The 12,362-nt window shown below is 34.9% G+C and overlaps 1 protein-coding gene across 6 annotated transcripts in view; it reads left to right on the top strand.

Annotated features, from left to right (window-relative positions):
* XRCC4 (X-ray repair cross complementing 4) overlaps positions 1 to 12,362 on the top strand; it is a 254,847-nt gene that overhangs the window by 188,823 nt on the left and 53,662 nt on the right. For 5 of the 6 annotated variants that reach the window (XM_085316854.1, XM_085316892.1, XM_085316886.1 and 2 more), the window contains one exon: positions 2,601 to 2,745. In XM_085316854.1, coding sequence (XP_085172980.1) covers positions 2,601 to 2,745 — 145 coding nt within the window. The remainder of the gene's footprint in view (positions 1 to 2,600; positions 2,746 to 12,362) is intronic. The other variant, XM_085316870.1, reaches the window with a different exon arrangement.

Raw genomic sequence — 12,362 nt, 5'->3', positions numbered from 1 at the left:
ACTACTACTCGTCGTAAGATCACATTTTGTATTATCTGAATGAGGAGCCTTCTTCTTGGTATCATTAAAAGTAATTTTCTCACAATGGAAATCCTCAGTTTTACTGCAGAGGTTAACTTGAATCATTTAGGTGAATATCTTTTATTCTGCTTTGCTTTAACAGATTGTAAGACCAAAATTTGATTTTGTGGGAAAGAGTAGGCTGAAATGTTTAGTACAAAACTGAGACTGTTTTGCAGCCTGAGGTTAGACGTAAACGCAGTATGCTACAAAGGTTAACATTTCTTTTCCGTTTTCTCACATAAGCATCAATGGGACCGTTGTGGAAGATGAACAAGGGTTTGCATCTAAACGTTAAGCAGTGCTGAGCGTGAGCTCCTGTCTAAGGAGAGCCATTATGTGTTAGACGAGTGGAAACACAGAGATGTTATTTAGCAGCAGCATTGTGTTATTGTTGCAGCAGTTAACCTTTGGAGCTACTTTTTGGCACGAGCAGACAGTGTGAGAGGAGAATGGCAGCAAGCAAAGATAAGAACTATGATAATGAAATTGCTCAAGTTTGTTGCTGTATTATTTTATTTTATGTATTAATTAAGAAAGAGCTACCTTTAAGAAGCGATATGAAATATATATACTGAACAGTATTCATGTAAGTGCTAGGTATACTACTTTGAATGTGTCATCAGTAAACAGTAATTAACAGTTGACGTGTTTTCCACATTTAGCACTGGAAAAGTATACAGAGCTAGTTAAAGTTTAGTGTGGAAGTTAGGCTGTAACTTAGCCCTTTTCAACGTTTATTACAGGCAGTGTACCTTGTCTGTGTTGGACTTTGAAACTTGTTAATTAGCTTATGACTTGGAAACATGTCAGCTAATACCTATTGTCAACCTGCAAAGATCTGTAAATCCCTAATGTAGTATAGTGCATTCTGTTATAAGCTAGGAGAGTTCTGATATTTAAATATATGCTTAACTGAAAGCAGTAGTTGGCTGTCAGGAGCCTGTGCTTGTACGCTTAATTTAATGGCTTTCTAAATCAGAAACACGTTTCTTGAGAACAAATTAAAATATTACTTGTGAGTTGCATATTTTCTTCCTATTTCCGTTTTGTAAAGATGGATAAAAAAATTGAAAGGAATGAAGAAATAGGATCCATTATTTACTTTCATGTGAAAATCTTCAGTGTTGAATTTCAGATTATGCTACCTTTCATCCATGTACAGATTAAACCTTCCTGAAATGCACGGAAGGTAGTAGTCTGGGAAGTTACCATAATAGCATCAGCCTCAGTCACCACATCGTTATTTAATATATTTCAGTTGAAATGTGTGCTATTCTGCATATCGTTATCTTAAATATTCAAAGTGATTAAAGATTTTATTTTTAAAGCAGGCACGTCAAATAAAAGCATACTGCAGAATACTGATAGCTGGCATGAAAGTATCTACATATCTTCTGTATGTATAGCAATAGTAAGGAAGAGAGGATTTTAGCTTAAGGAAGGCTCTGACCATCTTGACATACAAGCTTTGAATAATTAGATAACTGTGAAAGCAGATAGAAGATTGTTTTTTTTTAAATGTAGACAACACATCTATGAATTTTCATGATGACTTACTGAATTGAGTTTATGCAATAATAATGGAAGTGAAAATTGTAAGTGAATGAATCTGGGTACAGTTTATGTATCACAGGGAGAGGAGAGAATAGAAGCACTTGCTGTCCAGTTTGAGGTTGCAAGAAGTCAGGGATTCTGTACATCTTCCTTTTGAGACTGCAGCTACTCTTCAGCATCTGGGAGATTTGCTGTCAAGTAAGAAAGCTGCCATGGAAACAGGGTCCTCTGTTGCACAGGGAGAACAGGGAGCTGACGTGGTTTGCTCCAGCCGGAGGGTGCTTTTGCCTCTGTGAACAGCCATGGGGCTTCCCATCCCTCTCCAGCCAATGTCTTCAGGGAGCCTCCAGCAGAGCTCCTGAGGTTTTATGGCCTCGTAGTAGCAGGTCTACATGACAAAATCCTGTACCTGACCACAGTAAATAAGCTTCTCACGAGGGTTTTTTTCCTTACAAATATTGAAAATCATACAAGTCCTTTTTGTTCCGAATTTATGTTGTTGCTCATACTACAGACTGAGGGTCTGAATAAAGCTATGCCATAAGCAGAATTGCAACTCTTGAGCTCCTTTTTCCTGTGCTGTGTGCCCATCTCTGTCAATTATTTTGTAGATTACAAAGACTAGGTGAATCGAGACTCTGTAGGCTGCCTGTCCAGTTACTAGAGAGTCTACAAGAAGCAATCAGGAGACCTTCAGGAAATTTCTGGTCTTTCACAGAACATCTGAAAATTCTTCTTACTCTCATCTGACTGCAGAGAGAGATCAAGGGAAGCTGCTTTTCTGGTTTAAATTTGGTCTGTTTGAATTTCACTTTGTATCATCCTTCTGTTTGTTTTACTGCAAGACAGCAATTGCTATCAAGTCTGAATCCATCCTGCTAGCGTAGGGGGAGGTTTTATAAGAATAAAAATATATATATAGAAAGAAATAGCTTGTAATACTTCCATGTTCTCTTCAACTTTGGTCCTTTTCCTTTTGGCAGCAGCTGAACAAAGGGACTCCATGCTGAGTAGCCCGGACGTCATTGATGCCGCTCCGACGCGAAAGCGAAGGCAAAGGATAGCAAAGCCTGCGGGGACAGGAGCTAAAGTGGCAGCTTATGAGACAGAACTACCAGTGAAGGAAAAGTAAGTAATTTTCAAATATATTTGAGTGTTGTTATACCTACACATGTTGGAAGGTTATGCGTTTGTTTCTTTTTTGTGTTTTCTTGTGCAGCTTCTAAGTATTTCAGAGTATCTGAGTTCTGTTGTGAAACATTTCATATACAGTGATTTATAGAAATTTTAATGAACTTTGAACAAGTGTGAATGATTATCTAAAGTTAGGCCCAAGGAGTTACTGATGCTAATACATCTTTAAAGTGATAGTAGTAAAAGTCTTTCCTTTAAGTGAATTGAGCTAGTTTAAGCAAATAGATTGAAGCCTATAACCGTATTCTGTAAATTACCATATTACCCTGCAGGCAGAAAAGGATGCATCTGTAGGAAGTACCAAACTAAGATGCAGAGCATGAATTAAGTTGTTGTCACAACAAATGATAATATTAGGTTTCTGAAGATTTGGGTAAATTAGGATTCAGAAAAAAACTCCCCAAACCAATAGCTAAGAATGTCCCCTTTTCCCAGGATAACTGTTCATGTATTTCTGTATTGATCTCTTTCTCTCTTGTTCTGCACTCTTTCTTAGCTTAATTGAAAAATATATTTTGGAAGGCATGATGGCATCACTTAATGCCTTTTTTGACGAACGTTACTTATAAGAGTCGTCGCTACTTATTTACTTTTCACTCTGGATGTTGTATGCATTTACCCAATGATGTGAGAGTTGCAACTTTTCTAGATCTGGGAGAAATGAGGATATCTTGTGATAATTCTGAAATGAAAGTTAAAATTCACAATACCATTTTTAATAGACCAAGGATGGGTTAAAGCTCATACTGATTTCTTTTGAAATATGATCACTGGGGAGAAAATGGAATTCTCCCTTAAAAACAAGAGTTCAGAATTTATAACACTTAAGTCTTTTTTTTTTTTTTTTTTTTTTTTTTTTTTTTTTTTTTTGTAAGTTTCTCTTTTTTGACTTTTGGATATTTTCACATGATCTTTGAGGGGCTAAATAATTAACAGAATTACCTCAGGGCTGCAATATGATTGGTGGCATTTTCTTCAAAAGTAGATCTTGTTTCAAAGCCTATGGTAAATGTTTTTTGAAAATATTAATTTCTGCCTTTTATCTGTGATATTCAATACATAACAAACTGTCTAAACAGCTATGGACATAAGTAGACTGCAAAGACATTTCCTGTGATTAGCAAGGATTTCTGTTTAACTCAGTAAGAAAAATGTCTTATTTTGACATAGATGATTGTGACTTAATGGCAGCTTGAATTTTTAGATTTACAGTCCTGTTTTATTATTAAAAGAAGTAACTATTTTTGAGAACTGTCTACAAAAAAAGTCCCATTCTACTCCTCTTTTAGAGTCCAGTATACAACAATGAACAATCCCATTGCCAGTGAATGTAGTCAGACAGTTTTGTTTTGAGAGAATATCAATATTTGTCTGAAATATGATTTTACTGCCTTTAGTATTGATCATGCAAGAAAAACTTACTGAATTGGAGTAAGAAAGTATTTCTCTGGAAATAGGAATGTAACAGGGCTTAGACTGAGTCATCTTCAGTGTATGAACATCCAAGTCCTGTGCCTAGGATTAGGCCTGGGATGATCTTGATGTTTTTGTTTTAATTCCTGGGAGTGAGGCAAATTCTTGAAAAACACAAAACATTAGATTTTTTTTTCGTACGGTGCAAAGTGTTTCTGTTATAGCTAAGGAACCAAGTTAGAGCTCTAGTATCCCTGAATCTGAACACTGATTCTTTTTCTAATACCTCCCATACCAAACTTCCATTCTGTCTTTCTTTCTCTCTGTTCTTCTCTTGAATCAGGTACATGAATGGTATTGCAAACAACTGCTTTGCAGTGCAGGTCACAGCATTTGACATGTCGCTTGCCTTCCAGTAGTGTGATGATGTACCTGAGAATGAAAGATCCATATGCTTCTCTGTGATCCCCAAATGAGTTTAGAAATCAAAGTAATATCTCCTGATGCTGGAATATGTTTTTGAGTCCTTTAATTAAAAATACAGTGGTCGTGCTAATTGCTTGCTCAGAGAGGAAGATACTAGATCTGCCTAGTTACCTGAAAAATTACAAAAGCAAAATAAATGACTTCCGTTTCATTGATGATTTTTATCAGTTATCCTTGCTCCCTTCTTGCTTTCTGAACTTCATCTGGAGACTTTTGCCCACTGCTGATCAAGCTTTCAGTTGTTTTTCTTGGCTAATAATTTTTATTTCTTTTCAATCTGTCAGTTATAGATAGGAAAACATAAAATCAGTATTACAAGTCTGATTTTATGAAATTTATTCAGTAATTTTTGCTGGCTGAAGGCTAGATCCTGCACAGTGCAAAAGGCTTTATCTTAGGCAGATGGTACATGTACATTGGGTGTCCTGCCCAAAATATTTTCCAATATTGTGTCACTTAAAAAGAAAAAAGTAATCCAAGCAAATTACCCCAGCCTGCTATTGGGAAAAAGGTTAACCTAGAAATCCCTTCACTTGTTGGAAATGCTCCATCACAAATATGGATGTATGACCCTTGGAAGCACATTATGTTTTTCTGTTTGGCAATAAGATCAAATGATAGATTGTGATCGTCTTTGCAAATGCATGACTGAATGCTTACCATAGAGCTCTCCTGCACAGACCTGCAGGAAGATCTGATTCTTTACTTACTCCCAGTGTATGTATTTTAAGGTGCTATCTCATAAAACTATATCCCATGGTTCTTGCTTTAACACACTGAAGAGTATTTAGTGGTGTTTTCCATTTGCAAGTTTTGCAGACGTCGTCAGTCCTTGCTTCATGTTTGCCAGGCAATGAAAGAGCAGTTATGAACCACACATCAAGTGCATAATGTTGGCTTTATGCTGCTGCATTGTAAGTCAATTGATGAAAGACGCTAAATCAAAAGAAAAACAATACCTCTTTATTGACTGAGTTCTTCTAAGTTTCTCTTTACTTTTTTGCTTTCTGAAGCAGAAATGAGGACCTGAAGGTTAGCAATGTATTTCAGATTTTTTTGAAAATACTGTAGGATTTTTCAGCATAGCCACTGTTCTCGCATAATAGGAATAATATCTTAATTTGTGTCATGAAGGTTTACTTCAATGTAAACCTTAATCTGCAATCATATGTATTCAACCTGTTTTCTTTGTTTCTCCTAAGATTTTAAAATATGGTAAGAAGGTATCATTTATAGTTAAAGTTAAGAGCATCTTAATTTAACAAGGAGTCATGAAAAATGAAAGGATTCCATTTCCCCATATAGTTTAGATTTATGGATTTTGAGACTATTTATATAGCAATACTCAAGCCCTTTGGAATGAAAATAAATTCTTAGATATGAGCAAGAATACTGAAAAGAATGCAAATAAAAAACTATTTAACATAGAAATTAGAGCAAAAGGAGTACTGCCTTTCTCATGCATTGTGGGGAGGTGAGATGGCAGTGAAAGGAGTTGAATTACGTTTATCCGTATAAACACCAAATGTTACTTTGTCAGTTTATTCAAGTATTAAATCAACTTTCTAATAGAAACTTACAAATGTGATTTGGATATATTAAGCTAAGCAAAAGTAGTATAGATAGATGTGAGATCTGTAAAGAACTGAGCTAGGATTTGTGGAACAAGATTTGGTTAAATAATCTGTATAATCATTTGCTGAGAAAATTATGTTCTTTAGGAGAAAGTAAAAATTCAGCATAATTAATTGGTCAGCGAAGTACCAAGATTCAGATTTATCTGGCTCTATAGTAGGTTTTTTTTTGTTTGTTTTTGTTTTTGTTTTTTGTTTTTTTTTTCCCCAATCTGAGATATACAATAAAAGCCCAATGCTTCTTTAGGCAAACAGATGTTACTTAAAGTTGATAACAGTCAAATTGTGGCTCATAATTTACACATTTTTAAAATTTGACAAAGGATGGTTCTTAATATTCATTACATGATGGAGTCAATAAGTAAAATAAAATCGTTTTAGTTATGGTAACTGTGATGTTATTTGTGAAACCTTAACTGTAACTTAATATCTGGCAGTTTCCTAAGGTGCAAATCAGATATAATTTGTCAGCCAAGAATATGGAAAGCAAGTTAAGATACAAATTCTGCTTTTTATAATTTGTATTTTATACTGAGAAAAAAATGTTAAGAGTAATCCCAATGGATATTTAGAAATTGTGCTTATTAATGTATTACTCAAATCTCTGAGGGAGCCACATACGAATAACACTACTATGTAGGATACGCATACAATAGGGAAACTTAAGTGTAAGGTCTGTCAACCTGAGCCTATAAATAATTATATATTTCTATAATAATTTTATTCAAAAATATTAGAACCTATTTCAGTGCAGACAACACATACTGAAGACAGAGGAAAAAAAAGATTTTAAAATTTAAACATAGTCTTTATTGAATACAGAATGCTTTAAGTAGTTTGTTTAAACTATAGTCACAGAGTACATTTTTTTTTTCTGTCTGTTATTTCTTACTAATAAAGGACTAATTCTATGGCCGTCATCCACATATTGGTTTATCCTAGGAGGAAGACTTTCCTGGATAAGACTCAAAATTTCTTAATGTTATTTTGTATGTTTCAAAATGTAATTCACTCCATCTGCCATATAATGGTTGTCATTTTTTCTGTTGAAGAGTTGCAGAAAGCAACTAGTACTATAATCTGATTGAATGATTTAAGGTATGATAATCACAGAAGTGGTTTGGGAAAAAGCATCTTAAATACAGCAAAAACCTTATTACGGATATAAGTATGCTGGCTTCCTCTGGAGATAAGAGTAGACACAATCAAAAAACATTATTACAGAGAAAATACTTCATAATTCTGAGAAGCAAATGCTAAGAAATACTTTTAATTCAATTGACTAGGATATAGTGGATGCTATTTTACTTGCCTTTTCCAGCCAAGTGGAAAACACGTGACTCTGTCTTTTTAGTTATTCTGCATATTAGAACTTTCATATGTACATGTCTAGTTTTGCATATTTASAGCAGATGCAGATGTTAGTGTCAGATTTTTTTTTTCYTTTTTTTTCTATTCAAATCTGACTACTGCCTGATTCTTCTTCCGCTGACTGATAAAATGGGCTGACTGTCAGAATCAGACCTATATGTAACTTGAAGAAAAGGGATGCTTCCCCCTAACATCAATATGTTTGGTTTTACTGAAATATTTTTATGTAACTAACCATAGCCCCACTGAATTTGAAAGGATCTTTGCCACAAGGATTTTAATTTTTTCTTATTTTACATATGAATACTACTTCTTCAGAGAGCACCAGATGTTCAACATGTATTTAGGAATCCTTGGAAGCATTTATATGACGTTAAAAAATCATATTCATTCAGATTTTGCAGGTGGCAAACTGAGGGCACTATGTTCCCTTGGTTGCAAAATGAGTCTAGGAATCTAACAGCTATCTGAGACTTGACAAAATCCTAAGTAGGTATTTGGAAGCATCACAAGTTGCAATGGGATATTTTGTGTTATCTGCACTGCAATCAGCTGCTCCACCAAGAGAGGCCAAAGAGAGAATAGCAATATTACTTTGAATTTTGAAGTATGATTGCCACGGTCCTCATGTACACTGTTCTCAACTTGAGGATACTGATGATCTGATTAGTTAGTCACGCATATAATTGTTCATAGTATCAGCTGTATAGTTTTTAGTTTTTTTATATATATTGTTAATAAATGTGCTTTTCTCAACTTCCCTTCTTTACGTACCATCCAAAGATTTTTAAATTCTAAATAGCTTTTATTTGATAAAAGATACTAGCTATACTGCAATATTGCAAGAAGTTACACAGCCTTTCTTTTGATAACCTTCTACCCCTTTGAAAGCACTTAGAGCCTGTGGTGTGTCAGGAGTCCTCTTGGGATCGTCTCTCTGTATTTATTTAATTTATTGCTTGTGGTTCACATTTTTTAATTCCAGCACAAGGTTTATTTAAAATGTGGTTTGCCACCACCTACGATTCAGGTAGTAAAAACATAAGTTTATCTTGGAATTTGGCATTCTCAGATGGTTTCACATAGAGATCAGTATTAGTCTCACATATGAAGTAATTCTTTTCAGCAAAGATTTAACCAAGTGAAATTAGATTCCATGTGGCTGTACAAAAATAGGGGATAGTCAAAAGGAAAAATAAGATCCTTTGATTAAAATGCATAAAAATATAGATGCAAAAAAGTGAAAATCATTCCGAATTCAAATGGAATGAATAAGGCAGAAATAAATGCACCACAGTACAATTGCTTTTGGTTTGAAGATGCTTCTTGGTGGCACCTTGGCTTTCTATTCAGCAAGTTCCTTTGTTTAAAATGAGTGGTAGATAATCAGAAAGGCTTCTATGATCCAAATGAGAAAGGATGATTTGTTTGCATGCTGAATACAAGGTATGGTATCCACAGCACCATTTCTCCCTACTCCCAAGAGGAAGATGGGAAAATATGAAGGCTAGATGCCTAGGGCATGGAAGAATTAATATTTTCTTGCTGACCTCTGAGGTTGCAATTTCTCCTGAGCAAAGCCACTCTATTTGGTTTGTAGTGCCTCTCACCCAATTTTGACACTAATAATAGTCTAATAATTGATTGCTGATAGATAAGTTATTACTGAGCAAGACTGCCAGGACTGTAGTGATTGTTTTCCCAGGGCTTATTCTTTGGAGCAGGATTTTATTGCTGTGACAAATCTGGTGCATATTTCAATAAAACTGGTAACTATGAGACTGTAGCAGGATAGCTTAAAGAACAGAAATAGTACCTTCTGCTATCTCCTTTCCAGTAAATTTTGGTGCTTCTTTTTCCTGCGTCTTTGTAACAAAGTTTTTATGTAGGAATGAAGTTTTCATTTATACTAAATTTTGAATTTTAAGCCTCTTTTATGTAGCTTGTAGGTTGGTACAGTGTAATTTATAGTACTATGGATTAGCTTGGTTAAAACCTGTGCTCCCTGCTGGGGTATTTTAATGTGGGAGGCAAAAGAATTGCTCCTCAGGGGTAAATGAAAGTAAGAAAGAGGAGAGACTTTGTGTAGTTGAGCTAACTGGCAGAATTGGAATATTTGGTGGTTTTTGATGTAGACCAAGCTGCAATATTTTCAGTCTTTTAGGGGGAAGGGTGGGAAGGAAAAAAAGAAGGAATTTGCATTAAGAACAGCTAAGAAGGCAATATTTAAAATCCCTTGTACATGCTTCCTATGTGTATACCACAGAAAACGTGCCATATTTTTATGAAGACTTTTGTAAAGGGTTCTTGATGATGATAGTGATTAAACCTGTATTTCTTAAACCAGCTACTCAGGCAGAATTACTTTCACATTGCTTCTAATAGAAGGAAACATAGAAGATTTGATTATACACACTGGCAGGAGGTCAGGACTAGGCTGATGGAAAACTTGCATAACTGTGTTCTGCTGGCTCAGTCCTGTTATCAAAGATAGACAGCTTGGAGTAATTTGAGACTTAAAGCTTGGCTATATCAAGGAGATAAAGCTGCTTCAAATACCTGTTTTGGTTGTTCGTTAGATTGATCGTAAGGTATATCTTCTTGAGGGATTAAATTGGAGGAATCCAAACAGCACGGCTATCTGTGAAGACCAGTAAACTTCTAACTCGTTAAGGACTCCAGGAAACATTCTGAACAAAATCCCATACACAAAAATTCTAAAACATAGGATTCAAGAAATGAATTTACGAACACTTGCAAGCATTTCTGTTCCATTCATATGATTTCCCAGCTCCTGCTCAGTGTCAGATCGCTCCTTGAAAGTGGCATTCATTAGATGAAGCTATTAATCTTTTTAGTTGAATTTGTATTTGTCCTATTTCTTTACTTAACTTTTTAATAATCGATTATCCAAAAAACCCCAACCAACCAAACAAAGAAACTCCTTTTGGCCCCTACAGCAGGGCCAAAAAGCTACCATTTAGAACTGACAGCACTTTTCAGTTTCTTCTTGCTAAAATAAGTGATTAATCTTTGGTATAAAAAAGCCACAGAACTGTGCCCATGCTATTTATCTGTCCAATAATGACTTCATTTCTTAAGGTGTGAAGGCCATGTTTATATGGCCTACTTGTTTTCGCCTGCTGAATTTCACTGGTTACTGTTGTTTGTGAAGACTTAGAGACAGCCAGTAGGAAAAATTGTATCAGAGGTATATATGACCTCCCAGATCATGTATATACCACCCTAAGTGCCTATATATAATGTTAAGTATAAAGTAGACTTAGTAAAACATTTACTGTGGGTTTCTATCCATCTCTTTTATGTCTTTTTATGTCAGATTCATTAGATTTACTGTTTCATAGTTGCCAAAGATGTTGTGGAAACTGAGCAAGGTACGGATATGAAGATATTTTCTGTTCCAGAGCACTTACAATTTAGTGCCAAAGCCTAGAAAGATGAATGGGAATTGGACGTTAAGTATTAGGATGTGTATTGAATTGTGTTTTAATCCTTATACCTTCTGCCTCACAAAACAAACTCATCTTTCAGAATGACTTGGAGAAGAAACAAAGAAAGGTCTAGAGAGGAGTATAGAAAAGGGTGAGAAATGACATCTGACACATTACTGAGCAGGTAGATGACAGGGAGCATGCTAAGAAGCACTGGTTTTGTGTTTTGTCTTGGTATACATGGTTTATATACTCACATACATGTTTTTCCAAAGCAGTACATTAAGCACCTGAACACCTATGTCATTCCAGTATTTTCAATATTATTTTGAAAGTCCCCAAATCCATTTCATATGGATAAAAAAAAAATCATAAATTTATACAGTATGATCAGTCCATACAATATGAGCAAATACATTTCTGTGATCTTTTGGGAAGATGCATTTGTTTCTGTCAACTTGTATCAGGATGACAGTGATCAGTATCCTTTCTGACGAGTTCTCCCATCAGTGGGAGTGCATATAGCACGTTTTTGTGTCTGTCTAAAATCTTGTAAGATAAGAAAAAGAGTTGGACAAATTACACATAATGTCTCAATTGCAATAATTTAACAACCTTTTCTATCACCTTGAAGATAAGAGTTTATTGGAAGCTGCAGAAGGAACATAATTAGATTAATATAATCCTTGTTTACATAGAATACTGCCAGAAGACTCTCTTGATTATTTAATAACACTTAAGGAAATCCCTGATTTTATTCAGCAGTCCAACTATTCACAAGAATCTTCATGTAGCTATTGTACCATTCAAACTTGCACATAAAAACATTAATTTGGAAAGGAAAAAGTACTAACAGAAGTAATTACATGCTTGTATTTTCTTCAGATTGCTAACAAAATAATCTACTATTACAATGCTTAAGGCAAAACTGAAGGAAAATATTCAGTATAAATTCCAGGATGAGGAAAAAAGGGAGTCTGTGTTGTAGTACACATTAAATATCAGAGGCGAGCTATAATAAAAGGTGCTTTTCAAAGTGATCTCAACAATTCAATGGACATCAATTTTAAGAGTGAATTCAAATCTGACAATAGTCTAGCCATTGACTTAGGCAGGGTCAAGATTTCATTCTGTATCTTTAGAAACATTGCACTAATAACAATTAAAATTGAGGGAAAGGACCAAATGTGCATGT

This window comes from Rhea americana, unplaced genomic scaffold (genome assembly GCF_003343005.1).
Source record: "Rhea americana isolate MKP2758 unplaced genomic scaffold, rheAme1 scaffold_114, whole genome shotgun sequence".
Classification (NCBI taxonomy): Eukaryota; Metazoa; Chordata; class Aves; order Rheiformes; family Rheidae; genus Rhea; species Rhea americana.
Note: the sequence above shows the minus strand (reverse complement) of the source record. Positions and strands in the feature narration are given on the sequence as shown.